At 46.4% G+C, this 22340-nt stretch overlaps 1 protein-coding gene and 1 long non-coding RNA gene across 2 annotated transcripts in view; both read right to left on the bottom strand.

Annotated features, from left to right (window-relative positions):
- GAB2 (GRB2 associated binding protein 2) overlaps nt 1-18893 on the bottom strand; it is a 143231-nt gene extending 124338 nt beyond the window's left edge. Inside the window, exon 1 of the mRNA XM_083609875.1 lies at nt 18277-18893. Within this exon, the coding sequence (XP_083466001.1) occupies nt 18277-18360 (84 nt within the window). The 5' untranslated portion in view covers nt 18361-18893. The remainder of the gene's footprint in view (nt 1-18276) is intronic.
- Nucleotides 2403-4262, bottom strand: LOC310760997. The gene is made up of 2 exons (XR_014547165.1): nt 3991-4262; nt 2403-2776 (listed from the first exon to the last, which is right to left on the bottom strand). It is a non-coding gene; the product is annotated as an uncharacterized lncRNA (long non-coding RNA).
- Nucleotides 18894-22340: the final 3447 nt, after the last annotated feature.

The following is a 22340-nucleotide window of genomic DNA, read 5'->3' as shown; positions in this document are numbered from 1 at the left end:
AATGCAGCAGTATGATTGGTCTGCAGGAGCCACCCAATCCAGCTCCAGATGGAAGTGAATCCACAACCTGATTGGCCTACAGGAGAATTCCGGAATTAGCCAATCACGTGCAGCCCATTGTGTAAATAATGTATATAAAGCAGATACTTTGGGGGAACTTTCATTCCTCCGCACCACTACGAGCTGAATAAAGAGCATGAAATCCACTCTCGACTCTGAGTATATTTCAGAAGCACAATTCACCGTGTGCTTATTTCTAATATGAATGCAGAGAGAAAAGTCCCTGAAGACTGTCCGCTTACGGATCTGGGCTACTGTAGAAACGGTTGCAATTAGCCTTCTGAACTAAAGTTACGTCCCGAACGGTTAAAGAGAGAGATGGAAAACTTTCCAAAATACGAGCTGCCAATGCGATTGTGGAGGGGGCTATGAGCTCAGTGGTTTAATTGCTTTTAAAGAGGGGGAGTGGGGGGGCACACTCCTAAAAGCTCATTTTTTACAGGTTAATTTTTAACTCCAGAGTCACCTAATTACAGAATTGGGAGAAAAAGCCCCCTCGCCCACTTCATTTGAATTAAGCACCACACCACTAATAATAAAGAAGGTCAAAGTTGGGAGAGGTCAGTGTGCCTCAAATGAGACACACCGGTCGACCTGCGAATGAACTCTTAAGATGGCGGCAGGTGGAACTGCCAACTTGTGTGTGTGAGTGAGATTTTTATTAAGTTCTCTATTTTACCATTTAAAATATTCATTAAACAACCTTAAAATGTCAATGACTTCCCTTCTTCTCTTTCCATGGTTCAATTTGCATATCCTAAATCCCTGCATATTTTACATAAACTAAACCATTCAGTATTCCATTAATACATCCACCAAAACGTGCTTGCACTGTTGAATTTATCTAAATGCTGCCAACATTTTCAAGTGTACACAGTCCCCCCCCCATATATTCAATAAACATTTTGCAATCTTCTTTGAACGTATGTTCTTCTTGTTCTCTTATTCTATGTTACGTCTGCAAGCTGCGCATATTTCATCAGTTTAAGTTGCCATTATTCTTTAGCTGCGACCTCGCTCATTTACCATTTTTGGGCTAACAAACACAGGCCACAGTAAATGTAAAGGGACCCCTGACTGTTAGGTCCAGTCACGGACGACTCTGGAGTTGCGGTGCTCATCTCACTTTATTGGCCGAGGGAGCCAGCGTACAGCGTCTGGGTCATGTGGCCAGCATGACTAAGCCACTTCTGGCGAACCAGAGCAGTACATGGAAACGCCGTTTACCTTCCTTCCGGAGTGGTACCTATTTATCTACTTGCACTTTGACGTGCTTTCGAACTGCTAGGTTGGCAAGAGCAGAGACTGAGCAATAGGAGCTCACCCCATCGCGGGGATTCGAACAGACACCTGAGAATTTCCGTCTGAATTATCCCCAACGAAAAGGACTCTGGTGTTTTGGAAAAGTATTTTAAACATTTTTTCCCCAATTCATTATAAATTATTTATAGAGACTGCCAACTTTCTTACTGCCCACTGCCCCTGTGCGTTTAAGCAAGAGGCTTAATTAGGCATAGGCAAACTTGGCCCTCCAGATGTTTTGGGACTACAACTCCCATCATCCCTAGCTAACAGGACCAGCGGTCAGGGATGATGGGCGCTGTAGTCCCAAAACATCTGGAGGGCCGAGTTTGCCTATGCCTATACAGTGGTACCTCAGGTTACATACACTTCAGGTTACAGACTCTGCTAACCCAGAAATAGTACCTCGGGTTAAGAACTTTGCTTCAGGATGAGAACAGAAATCGTGCTCCGGTGGCGCAGCAGCAGCAGGAGACCCGATTAGCTAAAGTGGTGCTTCAGGTTAAGAACAGTTTCAGGTTAAGAACGGACCTCCAGAACGAATTAAGTACTTAACACGAGGTACCAGTGTTTATGTATGCCTAGAGGGCCAAGTTTGCCTATATATATGTATGTCTTACATATCCTGTATTTTGTTCTGACCCACCCTGTGATCTTGTGATGAGGGGCAGTATATAACTCTAACAGATAGCAGTAATTACATATGCTAATACATATATGGTTATTATGATACTTCACTTTTGAAGTATTTTGACCTACGGTTGCGGTTTGTTCCTTTTAATCTCCCCATGGACTTGGTTCTTAATGTGCAGTACGCCAAGCTATTCGTATCTTACGGACTTGCAAGCTGCTTTGAGACAATTCTTTTTTGTGGAAAGCGATGGATAAAGAAACAAAAATGAATGTGCTTTTTTGGGAGGGTGGGGATACCAGCAGGAGAAAAACTTTATCCTCACAGCAGGTTAAACATTCGGATAAATCAGCCCCAAGTTCCTTCTAGCTAAGAGTTCTCTTGGCTTGACCACACAAACACACACACAGAAAGAAATGTGGCTTTATTCAAACCAGATTACTGAAATTGCATTAAGCATCACTGTGCACATGCTTAATTAGGGCTCAGTAGCCGATTCTTTTGCTCAGCCCTACGTTCCCAACTGCTTTGAGCTGGATTTGAAGAGAAGAGTAAAACAGATTAAAATCAACTCCTAATCCAAATTGCTTCATTCATCCTTCCCCTTTGCTACGCAGATCTGGCAGACCAGCCTGAACTCTTGTTGTGTGCTGTTACACCATTTCTCTCATTATCCAAATTGATTCCTTCCTCTGCATGGGCTGTTTCCGAAAAAAGGCCAAAAAAACAAAACAAAAAAGCATCAACAACGGCTGTCAGTGTAGTTTGAATCACCCGCATGCTCTGTGAGACAAAACAGAAATGAGAAAGAGAGAAAGAGAGAGGGAAGCTTTGGCAGAATTACCCATTTGCTCCTTAGTCATACTGGGAAGCGTTATTTACAGTCACAGACCAAACACTAAAAGTGCCTTCGTTGCGGAAGTTTTAAGGACCAAAATGTGGCCTTTTTGCTCAATGCTCTGGGCACCGCAACACAGGATCTGGATGCTTTAAAAAAACACCACCTTCGCTTATGCAAATAAACTTTAAGAAAATACCAATTTATAGTGCTACGTAGCGGTCTTCCAACTTCCTATTTTAAAGGAACCTTTTGGAAATTGAGTACATTTCCAAATGAGGGGGGAAGGGTCCTCTGTCCCCTTCCTTCCCCAGCCAAACTTTGCATCCTTCTTGGGTGATCTTGCCTGGCCGGAATATGTCATCGATTCACAGCACTGTAGAGTTGGAAGGAGCCCTAGAACAGGTGGTTTGGGACATGGACTAGGATTCTTTGCAATTCTCTTGCATTTTGATGACAGGGGTTCAGGGGTTCCTGGTGGATCACCTGTGAGGGACTTGTTTCAGCCTGACAGCCAAATTCCCTTCTGGGCTACCTCCCGGGGGCCACACCTGCCAGGGAGGGCTGGGCTAGAGGCAAAAGGTTGGCAGAGCAATGGGTGCATTTTTTTTTACCTTTTTGCAATAGGTAAAAATTCTCTGACACTTCTCCCCATCCTTCATCTTATATATTTATTTATACCCAGCCTTTTCCCCGGACGGGAATCAAGGCAGCTTAAAGATACAAAACAGGAATCGCTAAACACACACACAAAACAAATAACAATTGAGCATCGTTTTTATTCATACACTTGGGGGCATCTTTTGGAATTAAGGGAAATTCGGATTCAATTTTGTCCTGAGGTAAACATACGGACAGGTTTTTGTCTTAGGTTACTTTGCTAATTCGTGCCCACATAGAAACTAATTAGCAAACACACATCCAGAGACAGACAGACAGACAGACAGACAGACAGACAGACAGACAAACAGAGAATGGATTCCCAGATTGAAAGCCAATCGCCTGAAATAAAAAGGGCAGGAATTTAGGTCAGGCCAGCTGGCAATCGATGGGCGACGTTAAGATGATGGAAAAACCCTGCGTTGTGTAAAAATCCACAGACGTGTGAGGAAACAAGAATATAGACATCCCTCGCTGCGAAGGGGTGAAATGTAATCACCTGCCTTCCATTTTGCTTCCATTTGGCCTCACTGCATGTGCCAGCCGTAGCTGCGAGGTGAATTTCTGTTATTGAACAACAGCACCATCCAAAACATTTGAATTCGGTTACCAAAATACTGGGCGCTTAGACACTTCACCACACCAGGCAACAAGTGCAATCGGTGAATACACAACTGAGGAGGGCTCAGGAACCAAAACTCTTTGCGTCAGGTCGTCCTTAGGTTGCCAACCCCTGGAATACATAATACCCCCCTCCTGCAATATCAGAAGCATTGCTGCCGCCAACCATTGATAATACAGTGATACCTCAGGTTATATACAAAATATACATACCTAAAGAAAGAAAAAATAAAATAAAGAGAAATTAAGGACAAAAACTATTCCAAAATCATATATGTACCAACACTACAGACTTCTTGTCAATCACATTGTATATTCCTTTTTCACAAATGAGAGCCTCTGTGTTAGCTCAACAAATCCACTTAGAAAAAAACAACTGGCTTTGATATGGTTTGAAAAGTGTTGGGAAAGATCAACATCATCATCTTATTTGGATGCCACCTTTCCACAGTTAAAACAGCGCTCAAAGCGGCTTACAATATGAAAATATTTCCATAATTACAAACATAGCAAAGCAGTCATAAAAATAAATAAAACACATCACAAACCACATAACCAAACTGAACGGTTTCCACGTAAAAACAAAGATACCCAAAAATTACTATCAATAACAGCAGCAAAAACTCCCAACAAAACTTCCCCCAAAATGCGCAGGAAAGTCTAGGACAAATGAATGATTAATGGGAAGATGCGTAAAACACCCCAAAAGCAAATTAGGGTGATTGCCATTTGTCATACACCAGCCCCATAAACAAATCCGAACAAATGCTCAGTAAAAATCAGATGTACACAAACCACTATGTCAGCTCTGCCCAAGCAAATCAGGAAACACGCTGAATAAGGTCAGTAAATGCTGTCTGCCAGTAGGCTTTTTATTACGTTTTTATCACTGATGTTCTGTATTAATGTCGTACGCTGCCCTGGGATCTTTTGATAAAAGTGTGGTATATAAATTGAATATATAATAATAATAATAATCTGGAGCTGCCCTTAAAAGAATAGTTGGTTCCCTTTATGTTTTCCCCATGGTACGAATTCCTCCGGCATGCCCTTAAATGTCTTTTATAGAGCACTCGGACTCGGGAGGAAGATAAATCATTCATGCTCAGTGCTGAGCGTGACCCATCGTGAGCAACGAATCCAGAGCTAAAAATGAACATGACTTTCCTTGAGCGCAAAGCAGGGCGAGGAAACACGTGCGGCTGGGCGATCTTTCGCAGCAGGTAGATGGGAACAGCTCCGACAGCACTTGTTTCTGTCTCGTCAGCGATATGTTTCTCAATGAGACCAGGTGCACATGGACTTCATGCGCGGGCTGCTTTCAGAGCACACTCCACGGGGGAGACTGGTTGCCATATTGTGAGATCTTAGAAGGAAGACAAGTGAAATGCGGCAGTTGTGCTCTTCTTGGAAGAAGCCGGTTTCTCAAGAATGAAGTCTAGTGTCCAGGTCAAGGAGAATTAATAGTACCACCCTGTTCTGCCTTGGGCAGACCACACCTGGAATACAGTGGTACCTCGGGTTACAGACACTTCAGGTTACAGATGCTTCAGGTTCCAGGCTCCGCTAACCCAGAAATATTACTTCAGGTTAAGAACTTTGCTTCAGGATGAGAACAGAAATTGTGCAGCGGCAGCAGCAGGAGGCCCCATTAGCTAAAGTGGTGCTTTAGGTTAAGAACAGTTTCAGGTTAAGAACGGACCTCCAGAACGAATTAAGTTCTTAACCCGAGGTACCACTGTACTGTGTCCAATTCTGGGCACCACAATTAATGAAGAATGTTGACAAGCGGGAACGTGTGCAGAAGAGGGCAACTAAGATGACCCAGGGTCTGGAAACTAAGCCATATGAGGAACGGTTGAAGGAGTTGTGTATGTTTAGCCTGGAAAAGAGACGGAGATAGGATAGCCATCTTCAAATATCTCAAGGGCTGTCCCACGGAAGATGGTGCAAGCCTCTTTTCCTCCTGCTCTGGAGGGTAGGACTCGAACCAACGGCTTTAAGTCACAAGAAAGGAGATTCTGACAAAACACCAGGAAGAACTTTCTGGCAGTAAGAGCTGTTGTACACTGGAATTGGACCATAAAGAAGGCTGATCGCCGAAGAATGGATGCTTTTGAATTATGGTGCTGGAGGAGACTCTTGAGAGTCCCATGGACTGCAAGAAGATCAAACCTATCCATTCTTAAGGAAATCAGCCCTGAGTGCTCACTGGAAGGACAGATCCTGAAGCTGAGGCTCCGATACTTTGGCCACCTCATGAGAAGAGAAGACTCCCTGGAAAAGACCCTGATGTTGGGAAAGATGGAGGGCACAAGGAGAAGGGGACGACAGAGGACAAGATGTTTGGACAGTGTTCTCGAAGCTACCAACATGAGTTTCACCAAACTGTGGGAGGCAGTGGAAGACAGGAGCGCCTGGCGTGCTCTGGTCCACGGGGTCACGAAGAGTCGGACACGACTAAACGACTAAACAACAACAACAACAGTGGAATAGATTCCCTCAGGAGGTGATGGACTCTCCTTCCTTGGAGGTTTTTAAGCAGAGGCTAGATGGCATCTGCCATGGATGCTTTAGCTGAGATTCCTGCATTGCACCGGGTTGGACTAGATGACCCCGGGACCCTTTCCAACTCTACAGTTCTCTCATTCTCCTGGCTCCATGAAGGATCTGATGGTGGAGCAAGCCTAGGCAAAATGGGGGGGTGCATTTGGCAGGGTCCACACATCGCTGGCACCTGAACACAGCCTGCCCCACCCCAGCCCCCCTTCTTGGGTGTTCCTGCTGGTTGCCATCCCAGAAAAACTCACGTGGACTCCCAATTCCCAACGCTACGTTTTCCATTTGAGCGCCTACGACTTTTCATCCTCCAAAACACATTTTTAAAACCTCTTCCATGAGGCGAATGCAGTTGGAAGCGGTCCCTGTGCACACTGCTTCCACCATGATTGACATTTGGGTTGTTTCCCCCCACTCCTTTAAAATCAAAATATATTTTGAGCAGCTTCTTGGCAGCTTTAAAACACGATGCTCAGGAACTATCTCCCAGACCTGCAGGAAGCCAGAAGGGAAAACATGGCTTTTGAATTGTACGGTCTGATTACGCTTCGAATTCTCCCCCCCCCCCATCCTTCTTCCCTCCTTTCCTTTCCCCCACCCCCACATTTCAGTGTGTAGGCTACACAGTCAGTCAGTTTTGAGTTTCCAACGGGAAGAGGACAGGATGATACCCAAATGAAGCAGCTCATTGTCTGGCAGGTCAAGGGTCGGGGATGTGATGTCATGATGTCGGGGAGCAGAACCAGCAGCTGCGTCCCATCCTCTGCGGAGGTCCACGGAAGCAAAACTGCACACAGGTCGCTCCAGGGAGCTCATGCTGTCTGGATCAGGCTTTGCCAACCTGGCGCCCTCCGGAAGGTTTGGAGCTGCGTTCGAAATTTCCCAGGAGCATTTTGCACCTGGCTATTGGCCACTATTGCACCTGGCTATTGGCCGCAACGGGGTGAGCTCCTGTTGCTCGGTCCCTGCTCCTGCCAACCTAGCAGTTCGAAAGCACATCGAAGTGCAAGTAGATAAATAGGTACCGCTCCGGCGGGAAGGTAAACGGCATTTCCGTGCACTACTCTGGTTCGCCACATGACCCGGAAGCTATATGCCGGCTCCCTCTGCCATTAAAGCGAGATGAGCACCGCAACCCCAGAGTCAGCCATGACTGGACCTAATGGTCAGGGGTCCCTTTACCTTTACTGGCCACTTAGGGGCCGCGTGTGGCGATGTGGGTTAAACCACAGAGCCTAGGACTTGCCGATCAGAAGGTCGGTGGTTTGAATCCCTGCGACAGGGTGAGCTCCCGTTGCTCAGTCCCCGCTCCTGCCAACCTAGCAGTTCGAAAGCACGTCGAAGTGCAAGTAGATAAATAGGTACCGCTCCGGCGGGAAGGTAAACGGCATTTCCGTGCACTACTCTGGTTCGCCACATGACCCGGAAGCTATATGCCGGCTCCCTCGGCCATTAAAGCGAGATGAGCGCCGCAACCCCAGAGTTGGCCATGACTGGACCTAATGGTCAGGGGTCCCTTTACCTTTACTGGCCACTTGGGGGCCGCGTGTGGCGATGTGGGTTAAACCACAGAGCCTAGGACTTGCCGATCAGAAGGTCGGTGGTTTGAATCCCCGCGACAGGGTGAGCTCCCGTTGCTCAGTCCCCGCTCCTGCCAACCTAGCAGTTCGAAAGCACGTCGAAGTGCAAGTAGATAAATAGGTACCGCTCCGACGGAAAGGTAAACGGCGTTTCCGTGCGCTGCTCTGGTTCGCCAGAAGTGGCTTAGTCCTGCTGGTCACATGACCCGGAAGCCGTACGCCTGCTCCCTCGGCCAATAAAGGAGATGAGCGCCGCAACCCCAGAGTCGGCCACGACTGGACCTAATGGTCAGGGGTCCCTTTACCTTTACTGGCCACTTGAGACCAAGTGAAGACGCCTGGGGACTACGATGGAGATGGTTTCCTGAGGATCTTGACTGTTTTCACACACTAGCAACACATCCTGTAGAATTCTAGCTGCGATATTTTATCTGCCCAATCAGAACAAATTTCAGGAACCAAGAAGCCAACCAGATGGTAAACCCACAAGCAAAGACAGCCCTCTCCCTGTATTTATTTTCACCTGCCATTTTGACACAAAGTTTTGCAGGTAGAGATGTGACTGTTGAAGGCAGGATGTTTACTGGGAAGTAACACCCTTTACTGGGAAGGGCAGTGCTGTTGCACTCAGTCTTAAGAAATTGTCAGGTGTCGAAAGAAGAATGGCAGACAAAAATAATGGACTACGCAGAATTAGACAAAATGACAGGAAGGATTCGAAACCTGCGGGACCAGAGATTTACAGAAGATTGGAAGAAATATACGAATTATTTGAAGAGCAACTGTGTTCAACAAATTACGCTAGTAGTTTTGTAAGGAGAAATATATGAAATATTGCAAAGAAGAGAAAGAAGAAAGATGCTAGTTATGAGATTTAAATGTAATAGTGAAAATAAGAAATGTAAATTAAGTAGACTGGAAAATTTTCAGATGTTATTGATGGAAGTCAAAAAAATTGTGTAAGATGTGAAAGTACATTTAATTATTGCTGAAAATGATATGTTAAAAAACTAATGAAAAATTATATAAAAAAGAAATTGTCAGGTGTTTTGCGACTGGCACAGGTCCAACTGTGATTACGTAGAGATCTCTGGATGGCAGGTTGACAACCAACATCTCCATCAGGCTGGTCCCTCCAGTTTTCTTAAGCAGGTCAGCAGAGGAGCTTACTCACTGCATTTCTATCCCACTTTCCCCCCCTCCAAAAATACATGGTTCATCCCCCTCCTCAGTGAGTCCCTGCAACGACCCTGTGAGGTAGGGCCAAGGGGCTGTGACTGACTCCAAGGGACTTGAACCCTGACCTTACAGGTCCTAGTCTGACACTCTAACCACTACACCATATGGGCTTCCCAGAGTCCTTCTGCTATGGGGCAGCTATACAGATTAAGGAGGTAAATAAATATGCAGAAAGCAAAATATCACTTAGAGAAGGACCTGAAAGATTCTCCTTGGAGCTTTAATTCGTTTTATTCTGGGTTGTTTTGTTTGATGTTCTAATGTGTTGTAAACCACTTTGAGATTTTGTCCTTTAAAATATAAGTCGGTACAGAAATGAAACTAATAATAATAATAATAATAATAACAGCAATAATAAATGTCACCGCCAAAAGAAAAAGGTACCTAGACCTTCCGTTGTGGCAACCATAACCTATGTTTAAGGTGCCATTTGGCAATTAGCACATATATACACACACGGTATATACATATACATACGGTATATACATATATATATATATATATATATATACACATACATATGAGTTTCTAACGCTGAATTTGCACTCAGGTCCTGCTAGCGGGCTGAATTCTGCCAGGCCACTGTGAGAACAGGATGTGGGCCTGATCCACCACTCTTACGCTACTGCGCAATTCATAGTTTTGCAGAAAAATGTTCCAATATTAATTTAATGCTCTCCTGACAACATCTCCTTTGGATTTCAGAAAAAGTACACTCGCACACGCCTGACGTCCCTGCAAAATAACACGTGCTCAGACATTTTAACAGTTGTCCCTTGGACAGCAGCCACGAGATTAAAAAAATTGTATTTGCATAAACCCATCCGTCCTCAGGAAGGTATTTGCATAAAAGTCAACAGAGTGTCATTTTTGCAAACAACTTGACTCCCAAACGTTGACAAGTAATTGTTCCGGGACTGAAGGCTTTCAAACCGAACGTCTTCTCTGTTATTACTGCGTAGTTGAACTCTCTGCCATTTTTTTAAAAAGGAAAGCACCCACACATGTACGTCTTTTGAAGCCAGCTGCGCTTCAACGTGAAACGGCGAAGCAACAGAAAGCATTACAAGTTTGCATCTGTGCGCAAAGGAACGGCTACAGCCTTGCTCTGTGTAAATGGGACTACTTGCAGGTAAACATCAGGCTCCCACTGTGGCTTTCGTTCTTCCTATCTCTTTATATCATTTGTAATTGGCTATGGGAGACCCCTCCCAGCCTACTAACCTCCACTTTTGGACTACAAATCCCATCAGCCACAACCAGCTTGGCGATGTTTACTGGAGCTGATGGGAATTGCCCAGTCTATAATACATTAGATTGGGGGAAAGCTGGGTCGCACCAGGTTTGGGGCAAATGCCACCGTCTGGGGTTCTTTGCTCAGGGACCAGAATGATAAACAGGATGGTTCAAATCCCCTGGGAGGAAAAGTTGCAAAGTTTGGGACTTTTTGGTTCAGAGAGAAGGCTTATCCACACCCACCCACCCACCCAGCCCCAGAGAAAACCACTCTTTAGCGCTCAACCGGGGGCAATTGGGTTTACTGCAGATTGTTGCCTGTTCCAACTGAGAGCTAAAGAGCAGCTTTTCTCAGGGAAAGGAGTGGCCAGAAGGAAAAACACGCAGAACTGTGCCCAGAAAGTGTGGCTCAAGCAGAAAACAGACCCATGGAAAAGCAGGAGTGTGGGTAAAGGTAAAGGACCCCTGGACGGTTAAGTCCAGTCAAAGGCGACTATGGGGTTGTGGCGCTCATCTCGCTTTCAGTCCGAGGGAGCCGGCGTTTGTCCACAGACAGCTTTCCGGGTCATGTGGCCAGCAGGACTAAACCGCTTCTGGTGCAACAGGATACCGTGACGGAAACCAGAGCGCACGGAAACGCTGTTTACCTTCCCGCTGCAGAGGTACCTATTTATCTACTTGCACTGGTGTGCTTTTGAACTGCTAGGTTGGCAGGAGCTGGGACAGAGCAACGGGAGCTCACCCTGTCACGGGGATTCGAACCGCTGACCTTCTGATTGGCAAGCCCAAGAGCCCTTTTGGTTTAGACCACAGTGCCATGATTAACACCCTAGAAGGAGACACGGTTGAAGTTTATAAAAAAACTGTACAGTACGAGGAAAGTGAATGGAGAAAAGTGTTTCTCCCCTCTCTCTAGAGACATGCATTGAAGCTGAATGCTGGAAGAGTCAGGGTAGGTAAAAGAAAGTCTTTCTTTACATACTGCATTAGTTAAACTATGGCACTTGTTTCCCCAGGAGGTAATGAAGGCCACCAATTTAGATGGATTTGAAAGATTAGGCAAATTAGAGGGGAGAATTGCCCTTGTGCTCAGCTTCAACTTGAGTTTCCCATGGCTAAGTGAGCCATGGGCCTAATCCAGTAGGCTTTATATGTATGCCCCCCAATACTTTTATTCCAAGAATCTGTGGACTTTGGAAGGACTGGATCTGAAGCACGCTTGTATGCTAGGGGCCGGCCCTATCAATGGGCAGAGTGAGGCGGCTGCCTCAGACAGCCGACTGAGGGTTTCGTGAAATGGGAGCTGTTAGGAGACCTCTATTCCTCTCCCAGAATGGCTGGACATGCAATCCATCTTCGAAGGGGCCTCTGGGAACCGCAGATCTGCAAGGGGTTCCTAACAACTTCCTAACACCGGGAAGAAACTACAATTCCCAGGATTCTCCAGGGGAAACCATGACTGTTATAGCGGTATCACAGAGTTTTAAACATACAGATGGAGTGTTTCCAAGTGTAGGATTTGGTGGTGGTGCTGGGCCAGTTGTTGTTCTGCCTCGGGCAGCAAAATATCTTGGTCTGGCCCAACTTTCTGCTAATCACAGAATCACAGAATTGTAGAGTTGGAAGGGGTTCCAGGGTCATCTAGTCCAACCCCCAGCAATGCAGTAATCTCAGCTAAAGCATCTGGTGACCTCAATCTCTTCTCCTGTTTTGCTTTCCTCCACTCTTTCTGGGGTACGGCCACAATCTCCGCACCTGCAAAAGTTCCCCACAATCTTCCAAGAACGATTTCCAAGGCCTGTCTGCTTATTTTGATGTTTGCAAGGCCCCAGCTGCCGTGAATTTTTATTTGTAAAAAATCACGTCCGGTCAGTTCTGCCTTTATTGGCTTCCAAGCCCCCGTTTGATCTCTTCCTGGGCTGTAACAATAGCACTCTGAAAGCCCTTCGCCTCTTCAAAGAGTTCGGTGGGCATTAAATAATTCATGCTAATGACAAAAACACGCCATCTTGACCCCTCCTTCCCCGAAGAAAATGGAAGAAGTTGATCCACGGCTGCAGGCTGCCTAGCTCGTCAGAGGTGCAAAGGTCTCATAATAAAGAGAAAGAAAGCGAAAGTGGTGAAGGAAGAGATCAAAGGATACGGGGAGGAGTGGGCGAAAACACCTTGCTGCAAAAATCACAGGAGCGGCAAGGGCAAGGAATGGCCATTAATCTGCTTGCCTAGACAGGTGTGAGAAGCCGTTTAGTCCTGCTCACTCCCAGGCCACCAGACCAGGGCGCTGACTTCCATCACCGGCTAGCCAAGGTGAGCCTCGCTCATTTCACTAATGCATCTAATTCTTGGAAGAGGCCTTAACGAAGGATAAAACCCAGCTAAGGCCCTCGCTCACCTTCCAGCCCACCTGGGGGCTGCAACGTACCCATCTCACATGTTTTATCCTGAAGTTTGTAAATATGTGAATGTTAGAGCTGGGAGATATTTCGCTGTATCGTCCAAAACCGGTTCAAAGTCCATATCGGGGTATCGGTTTCATCATTTTCTGACCTGCCAAGATGTCGCAAATCATGACACGTGTGCCCTATGCCAAAACCAAAATTTGGGAAAAACCCTGAAGCCACTGATACTTCCTGCAGCCCTTGTTAACTGCGCTGACTCAGCTCACCGCAACCTCCTACAGGACGAAGCAAATTGCCCGCCAAAATCACGATGCGGGACAAATTGTGAAGCCGGCCAACGCCTCTACGGAGCTCCATCCTTGTTTCAGATATCCTAATATATCACACTGTTTAGCTGGCGGATATATCGCAATGTTGTAGTATAAACACCGACAACTGGGAAACACTGGCCTGCGGGCGCTCCAATTGGAGAGCAGCCTTTACCGAAGGTGTCATGGGCTTTGAAGACACTCGAACGCAGGACGAAAGGGAGAAACGTGCTAGGAGGAAGGCAGGTTTGGCAAATCCACACTGTGATCAACTCCCGCCCGGGAACCAATGTCCCCACTGTGGAAAGACGTGTGGATCCAGAATTGACCTCCATAGTCACTTACGGACTAAATGTTAAAACCGTGTTTACGGAAAACAATCTTACATGGCTATGAGTGATCGCCAAAAAATAAGATATCGCAATGTTGAACACCAGATATTGAGATGTTCACCTCTTCCATCCGTATTTCAGACATCATGATACACCACAATGTTTAGCTGGTGGTGATATGAATTCCATCACCCCTGTGCGCCCCTCTTTCCCCACTCTGTAATCCCCTTTTTGAGGTGTGGCTGTGGGATGTGATACATAAGGAGCAGTCAAGTACAACATTCCTTATTTTCCTAGAGTGGACATGCGGGGGAATGTTTGGTGCAGCCAGTCGAAAGCTTCCTGTTTCCTCCTGGCTGGGACATACTTCCTTTGCATGTGACTAGAGGGGGCCTGACCTTACCTGTCCAGGTAACAAAAGTACAAGGCACACTGCACACCCTCTCTTTTTGACTTCCTCCGTCGTTGGAGCAGCTTTTTTTAGCTAGAGATGCTCTGTTGGCTTCCAGCCAACAGAGGACACTGAGATTATCCCCATATGGCAGTGATGGCCAAACCTGGCCCTCCAGCTGTTTTTGGGACTACAATTCCCATCATCCCTAACCACTGGGCCTGTTAGCTAGGGATGATGGGAGTTGTAGTCCCAAAACAGCTGGAGGGCCAAGTTTGGCCATCACTGCCATATGGGATAGAGCCACAGGAATATACTTTGTAACTTAAGTCTGCCTTCAGGGATCGCACTGTGCTCTGCCAGATGTAAGTAAACTTCTTTCATTGACTTTGAATAAGATTGTGGCGTTTTTATTCTTTTAAGAGGGATTTAAGGGAACTTACCAGGAACGTACAATTCAGTCTAAAACAGACTGAATTGTATACAGTGGTACCTCGGGTTACATACACTTCAGGTTACATACGCTTCAGGTTACAGACTCCGCTAACCCAAAAATAGTACCCCGGGTTAAGAACTTTGCTTCAGGACGAGAACAGAAATCGTGCTCTGGCGGCGCGGTGGCCCCATTAGCTAAAGTTGTGCTTCAGGTTAAGAACAGTTTCAGGTTAAGAACGGACCTCCGGAACGAATTAAGTACTTAACCCAAGGTACCACTGTAATAGTGAGAGGCTTACATGAGCCTGCAACCAGTTATCCGCTGTGCATTTTAAAGGGGAATGTAAAACTCTGCTAAGTAAAGGAACTTGCTAGTGCAAGTTAGGAAGGATATTAATAAACAATATATCCTCTCCTGCCTCCCTGAACATTCAAACAGTGGCAACCAAAACTGCTCATCATACAGGCCTGGTCAGTCTGCAGACTTGTGTCAAGGCATGACAATTCTGGCAGTTTCAGATCCGTTTTCTAACAAACCCCAGAATCTAGCAGCACAGCTATGCATCTCGACTAACAGCATCAGAGACTCAGCAATTTCATCCATCACCCGAAACTGGTGCAATTTCGCCGTCAGCAGAGGAGTCGTGGCAGCCAAGAGTTGCAGACTTTGCAGACGGGCTGAGTCATAATCCCTCACCTTGAAGCCAGTTCCAGATCCCTTGCAGGGATGGGGAGAGAGAGCAAGAAGGAACTGGGGTTCTCGGCCCCTTGCTCCATTTATCATGAGAACAGGGCCTAAGTCGGGAGGTGCTTTAGCATTGTACAGCAACACAGAAAATGCCCTCAGAAACAGTAAGAGACTCCATGACACAACGAGGAATTCTTCAACAACAAGCAATGACAAATATCTAATGGCTCCTCACACATACTGGAGCGCATGGCTTAACAACACGGCTATACTACAATATGTCCACTGTTTAATTTGTGTGCATACACAAACACAGAGGCCTCCATTTTGGAGGGATGGGGGTGGAAATGACTCCAGAAATCACCATTGCCCAAAATCCCACAAAAGCCGGTCATGCTGGAGCAGCATGCTGGATTTTTGCTTGACAGACAGCTGTCGAGAGACAGAAATGGCAAGCTTTTTTTCCACGTCAAAGGCGGGGACAAACAAACACAAAGTTTGTTTTTTGTGCATGTGTTTTTTGTTCTCTCTCCCACAGGGGTGGGAGAACCTATGGCCTTCCCAAAGGGCTATATAGCTCAGCAGCACTGAGCATTAGATTCTTAAAGGCAGGGTCGTGGGTTCGAGGTTCACGTTGGACAAAAAAATTCCTGGATTGCAGGGGATTGGATAGATAACCCTCAGGTTGAGCTTTTTTTGGAAACATTACAGGGGGCAGGAAGACCTTGCAGGTATATAAATTCCACAAATCGAATCAAATCTCGGTTAATTTGTGCACTTTGAATGCTTTTCTAAAAAAAAAAAAAAAATGGGGAGTCCACGACCAGAAGGAGGAGTATCAGGAAGAGTGGATTAAATTTAATGATTGTTTAGTTAAATATGTTAAGTTAAATTAACTGAAAACAGCTTGCAGATACTTAATTGGCTTAGGATTTTATTTATGTTAAATGATGAATTCATAATGTGAAGATTTAAGGATGTTAATGCCTAAGTTAAATTTTATAAGAATTCTGATTTGGAAAACCGTTAAAAGGCTATGCAATGAAATTCAACCAAGGGGAAGCGAGGAAGTCACTTAACAAAGTTAATAAATGTAATTTCCAATAAGGCTATGATCTATGTTTGTTTTTCTTATGTGTTTGTTTGTTTATAATATTGTGAAAACGAATTAAAAAAAATTGAAAAAAAAATGGGGATCCCATTCTCTCTATGAGGTGGGAGAGCCGCGGATGCTTAAAGCAGGCACCCCCAAACTTGGCCCTCCAACTGTTTTGGGACTACAACTCCCATCATCCCTAGCTAACAGGACCAGTGGTCAGGGATGATGGGAGCTGTAGTCCCAAAACAGCTGGAGGGCCGAGTTTGGGGATGCCTGGCTTAAAACATCGCCAGGCCGCTTTAAATCGGCAGTGTCAGACGGGGCGGGCCGACGGAACCGGGTTCCTACAGCGCGAACCCGGCCGCGCGCGTTCCCAGCCGAGGCCGCCAGGGGGCGCGCAGAGGCGGGCCGAGGCGGAGGCGCGCCCGCAGCAGCCAGACGCTCCCGGAGCGCTCCAGCCCCAACAGCGAAAACAAGCCTCCGCCCCTCCCAGTCCGCACCTGTAGCAGCCGGAGCAGCGCAGCCGGGAACAGGCCGAGCCGCTCTCCGCCCAGGTGGCGGCTGCTGCTGCCCAGGCCAACCTTGGCGACGACGCCCAGCCAGCGCCGCTTGGATCCGCAGCTCCGCCCTGAGATCCGGAGTCACTCCGGAGCGGCGTGGGAAGGGATGCTTCCACGCGCGCTCGCCTTTGCCCGCCTCTCCCCCCCCCCCGGTCTGTCGTCCAATTGTTTCGTTTTTATAAGTCCCTCTCGAAATTTATTTTAAAAGTCTAGCCAGGCAAGCGTTGTGTGTGTTGAATTGCTGTTCTTACGCACCCGGGTCCAACCCTGATCCGAATTCGCACCTTTGGAAGTGACCTCGAAAGCAGAGACGGAAAGGGACCAGATGAATTGGTGGGGGAAGGAGAAACCGCCGAAAATCATTGTGATGATATACAAACATCCTACTTAGAAACACACCCCTACACCGGATTAAAAGCTGGACAAAATCGAAGCCAGACTCCCCCCCCCCCCGCGATCTACTGGGGTGTGATCTCAGGAAGGCGCGCAGCCCCGACTTTTAGGAAACAATGTTGGGTTGATTTGCTCCCCGCACCTGCTTCTCTTCGCGGAGAAACAGGTGTGATCTGCGAGAAGGAACCGGGAGGAAGGGAGGCAGGCTGGCTTTCCGAACTGATCCCAGTCTCTCTCTCTCTCTCGTCCTTTCTCTTGTTTGGGACCGGGGCTCATGACAGCTTGCACGGGACACGATCGATCCCGTCTGCACAACCAAGCCCAGCGACGCGGCTCGCCCCCCGCCTCGATCATTTTCACCGCTAGCTAACCTTCAACTAAGGACAAGCTATTGGGGCGGCGGCGAGGCGCGGGGGGATCCATGCTTCCACCGATATTTTGCAACTGCACACACACACACACACACAAAATCCTGGACTTTGCAATTACACGTACACGATCCTGGACGTTGCGATGACACACAACTCTGAGCTTTGCGATTGACACACACAATTCTGGACGTGCAATTTTGCATTTCCCCCCCTTCCCAAAACAAACTAGGACTTTGTAGCTACACAAACACACAGAATCCTGGACGTTGCAATTATGGACACACAATCCCAAGACCTAGCAGTCACACATTGCTAGGGCTTTGTAGCTACACATGCACAATCCTGGACTTTTGCGAACCACACACACAAACAATCCAGGACTTTGCAATTGCGCACGCCCATCCAAACAATTCTGGATGTTGCAATTGTAGACACACAAACACAATCCTGGACTCCCGCTTGGGCACAGCCCCAGATCGGCCTCTCCCGGTTTCTCTCTCTCTCACACACACACACACACTCCTTGTCCGTTTGTTTCCAACCGCCCCGCTTCCTCCTCCTCCTCCGGACTTACGTATCTCCTCAACTTCTTCTCCGGCGGCGATTTGCGCAGCCAGCCCGAGCAGACCACCTCTCCGCCGCCTCCGGCTCCGCTCATGTTGCGCGGGGGCGCACAGGGGCGCTGGCCGCCTGTTCCTGGAGCTCAGCGCCGAGTGGCCCGCGGCCGGGTCGCCTCCTCCTCCCTGCCTCCTTTTGGCCCTCTCTGGGCTGCGCCTTCGCCCGCCTGCTCCGGCTCACAATGGCCATTCAGCGGCGCCGGCCCTCGCCATCTCCAAATCGCCCTTTGCGCGCTGTGCGCCTCCGCCCGCAGCGCAAAAGAGCCATCCGTCCCCGGCGGCTGCTCCCCGGGCCGCCTCCTTCTCCATCCCCGGACCACAGTGGCGCTTCTGTCTGCCGGCTGGCTGTTGTCCTCCTCCTTCGCCTTTCCTGGGGAGGGAAGAGTCCCCCTTCCTGCTTCCCTTCCCGGAGAGGGGAGAGCAGGGAGCGAGAGATGATGCTGCGAGCGAGCGCCCTTGCTCTGCCTTTTTCTTTCTCTCTCGTGCGCGCTCCCCGACCGACCCCTTGGGCGGCTCGGCGAGCAGGAAACTCCTCGCCGCCTCTGGAGCTCGCTCTCCCCACCCTCTCCAAGCGCACCCCGCCTACCTGGCAGGCTGGCCAAAAACGCACTTGTTTGGAAACAGAGCGCCTTGCCAAAAAAGGCCGAGCGGAGTCGCCTGGTTGTTGCCGCGGTGATCGGTGACGCGTGGGAAAAGAGACACAGCGGCATTAAGGATGAAGATGATCATAATAATAATAATAATAATAAATAAAATAATAATAATAATAAATGAAATAATAATAAACATTTGATCAGTGATGCTGGGAAGGGCATCATTACGGCATGGACAAAGACTGTGATATATTTATTTAGACCTGCAGGGACTGGAGGCAGCTTGCAGATAAAAATAAGAAGCAGATAAAAAGTGGGTTGGGAAGCAATTACAGTGGTACCTCGGGTTACATACGCTTCAGGTTACAGACTCCGCTAACCCAGAAATAGTACCTCGGGTTAAAAACTTTGCTTCAGGATGAGAACTGAAATCGTGCTCTGGCGGTGCGGCAGCAGCAGGAGGCCCCATTAGCTAAAGTGGTGCTTCAGGTTAAGAACAGTTTCAGGTTAAGTACAGACCTCCGGAACGAATTAAGTACTTAACCCGAGGTAACACCGTAATAAGATTATATGTGTACAGTCATACCTTGGGTTGCAAACACTTCGGGCTGCGTGATTTCGGGTTGCGCACTGCGCCGAACCCGGAAGTACTAGAATGGTTGCTTTTGGGTTTTGGTGCTTGCGCATGCGCAGAAGCACTAAATCGTGCACTGCGAATGCGCCAAATTGCAACTCGCGCATATGCAGATGTGCGGGTTGCGAACGCTGCGGGTTGTGAACATGCCTCCCGCATGGATCACGTTCGCAACCGGGGCGTCCACTGTATTATATATGTGTGTAATATATGTTATATACCTGTAAGTACGCAAACATACAGATAATTACAATACAGCACAGCACTGGCCCTTTCATAGAATCCTAGAATGGTGGAGTTGGAAGGGACCCCAAGGGTCATCCAGCCCAACCCCCAGCAATGGAGGAATCTCTCTTTTTTAAAAAAGAAATATTTATTAACGTTTTACAAAAACAAATATACAAAAATACATAATAAAAGAAACAAAAAAAATAAGAATAAACACAGAGAAAAAATAAGAAAAATTAAAAACAATTCCATTTTTCATAACTTAAAATTCATTTGCTTATTTCTTTGACTTCCTCACACCTCCCCTTCTTGTATTCCCATTTAAATAATCAAATCAGCAAATCCTTACCCTCTTTCATTTATCTTATCTCTATAACTTAACATTTTATAACTCTGTATTTTCATCCATTATCAATTCATTTTTGCATATTCTTATTAACTTTATTGCTAATACCACTTATTTCCAATCCAACATCATTTTAATTATATTTTTACCTATTTATAACCCTTTTTCCATATTCTCTTAAAGCATTACAGCTGGAAACCACTTAATTTCTATCCAACATCATTCTAACATTCATTAATTAATTCAGCCCAACCCCCAGCAATGGAGGAATCTCAACTAAACCATCCAACCTCTGCTTAAAAAAACTTTCATTAGAGCCTACTAGAAGAAGGTCATCTTCACCTGCTGCTAGAAGGACAACAGGGAGGGAGCTGGTTTAACTTCTCTAGGCAGGGAGTTCCAAAGTTATCTGGGAGCGGCCACCGAGAAGGCCCTCTCCTGCATCCTTACAAATATTATTGCTGAAGAAAACACTATTATTTATTATTATTACAATTTAAAAGACATTGTTACCATTGCCTAGCAAAATAATAATAGCAATAGTAACAAGAACAACAATAATATACTTTTATTTATCCATTCTTCCATTTATTATTTGCTTCCCATAAAATATTGCAAAGTGATTTTGCAGTAAGAATATCAGCAGTAAAAACTATTCCATCTGTAAAAACAAACAAGCAAAAAAAGCCACAGCAGTAATGACACATTGAGGGAAAGGCGGTTTAGAATTTTTTAAAAAAGTTTTTATAGTTAAAAAAAAAATCATTAAAAAAATATTGAGAAGAATAATTGCTGCCGAAACACAGATTCAAGCAGGTGGTTAAATAATAATATATAATAGTATATAATGTAATATATAATATAATAATTATACTGCCCTATACCCATGGGTTTCAGGCAGTAAGTGGGGAATATATTTCTTATGCAATCTTAACCCCGCCTTTCCATATCACACTGATGGCCAATAACACCTTGGAGGCACCCCAGAAATGTTTGCTTCTTCCTTCTGAAAGGCCGCAATTTGAAACTGTGGAACTCACTGCCACCTGATGGACTTCAAAAGCGGATTAGAAACATTTTCACCGAGGGCTAGGCTATCAAGGGCTACTATAGAACATACTATCACCTGGATCACAGGCTGCGTGTCTCTGATTACCAATTGTTTGGGCAAGAACAGCCAAAGAAGGCTAATGTATTTGTGTCTTCCTTGCCGGCTTTCCGGAGGCATCTGCCTGGGCCATGTGATAAAAACGATGCAGGATTAGAGGCCTTTAGTCAGATCCAGCAATTCTCCTCTGATGCCCTTATGACAGCAGCTGCCCCCCAGGTTTTTTTTAGATAAACGCATTTCTTGCTCCAGAAAACCCAGACACAATATACCCACTATAGGATTAATTTGTGTTATTATTAGAAGTTCCAGGCAGCCGTGCTGGGCAAACATCGCATTCGACTCCACCCACCCCCAAATTAAAGAGAAACCCTCCTCTCCTGGCTCCTTCACTCAACAACCACTGCCCTAAAAGGGGCCAGAGATTCATCACAGAATTGTAGAATTGGAAGGGATCCCAAGGGTCATCTAGTCCAACCCCCTGCATTGCATGAATCAGTTTAGACCAGTGTTCGTCAACTTGGTGCCCTCCAGCCGTTTTGGACTACAACTCCCATCAGCGTGTGCTGCCTGGTGCTGATGGGATTTGTAGTCCGAAACAGCTCACCAGGTCGGCGAAGTCTGATTTAGGCACTGAAGAAAGTACACAGAAGGGGGTGAGAAAGAGATTTAGAAGCCTTTTATGGATTGCCATGTCATCTTGTTGTAGGAAATACGGATAGAGAACAGGCGTTCATCCCTTTATCTTTAAATTTAACAAATGCTTAATGCCCCTTAACGCAAAAAGAACCTCACGAACAGCTTTCACCTTTCTCATTCATTCATCCTTTATTGGCAATAATAGCAGCTTTACTTAATATAAAACATTCATAAGAAAATGCCGGTAAAACCCGGAGACTTAAAAACACACACAAAGTAGGTACGTTAAAGCTATCAAAATGGAGATAAAACAATATAAAAAAATTCCTTCCAGTAGCACCTTAGAGACCAGCTAAGATAGTTACTGTGGTACCTCGGGTTAAGTACTTAATTCGTTCTGGAGGTCCGTTCTTAACCTGAAACTGTTCTGCTAGATCCATTTTCTGTGCGCATAGACGGGCAAATGGTTCGGA

This window comes from Podarcis filfolensis (assembly GCF_964270895.1).
Source record: "Podarcis filfolensis genome assembly, chromosome: 4".
Taxonomy (NCBI): Eukaryota; Metazoa; Chordata; class Lepidosauria; order Squamata; family Lacertidae; genus Podarcis; species Podarcis filfolensis.
The sequence above is the reverse complement of the archived record's forward strand: the minus strand, read 5'-3'. Positions and strand labels throughout refer to the sequence as shown.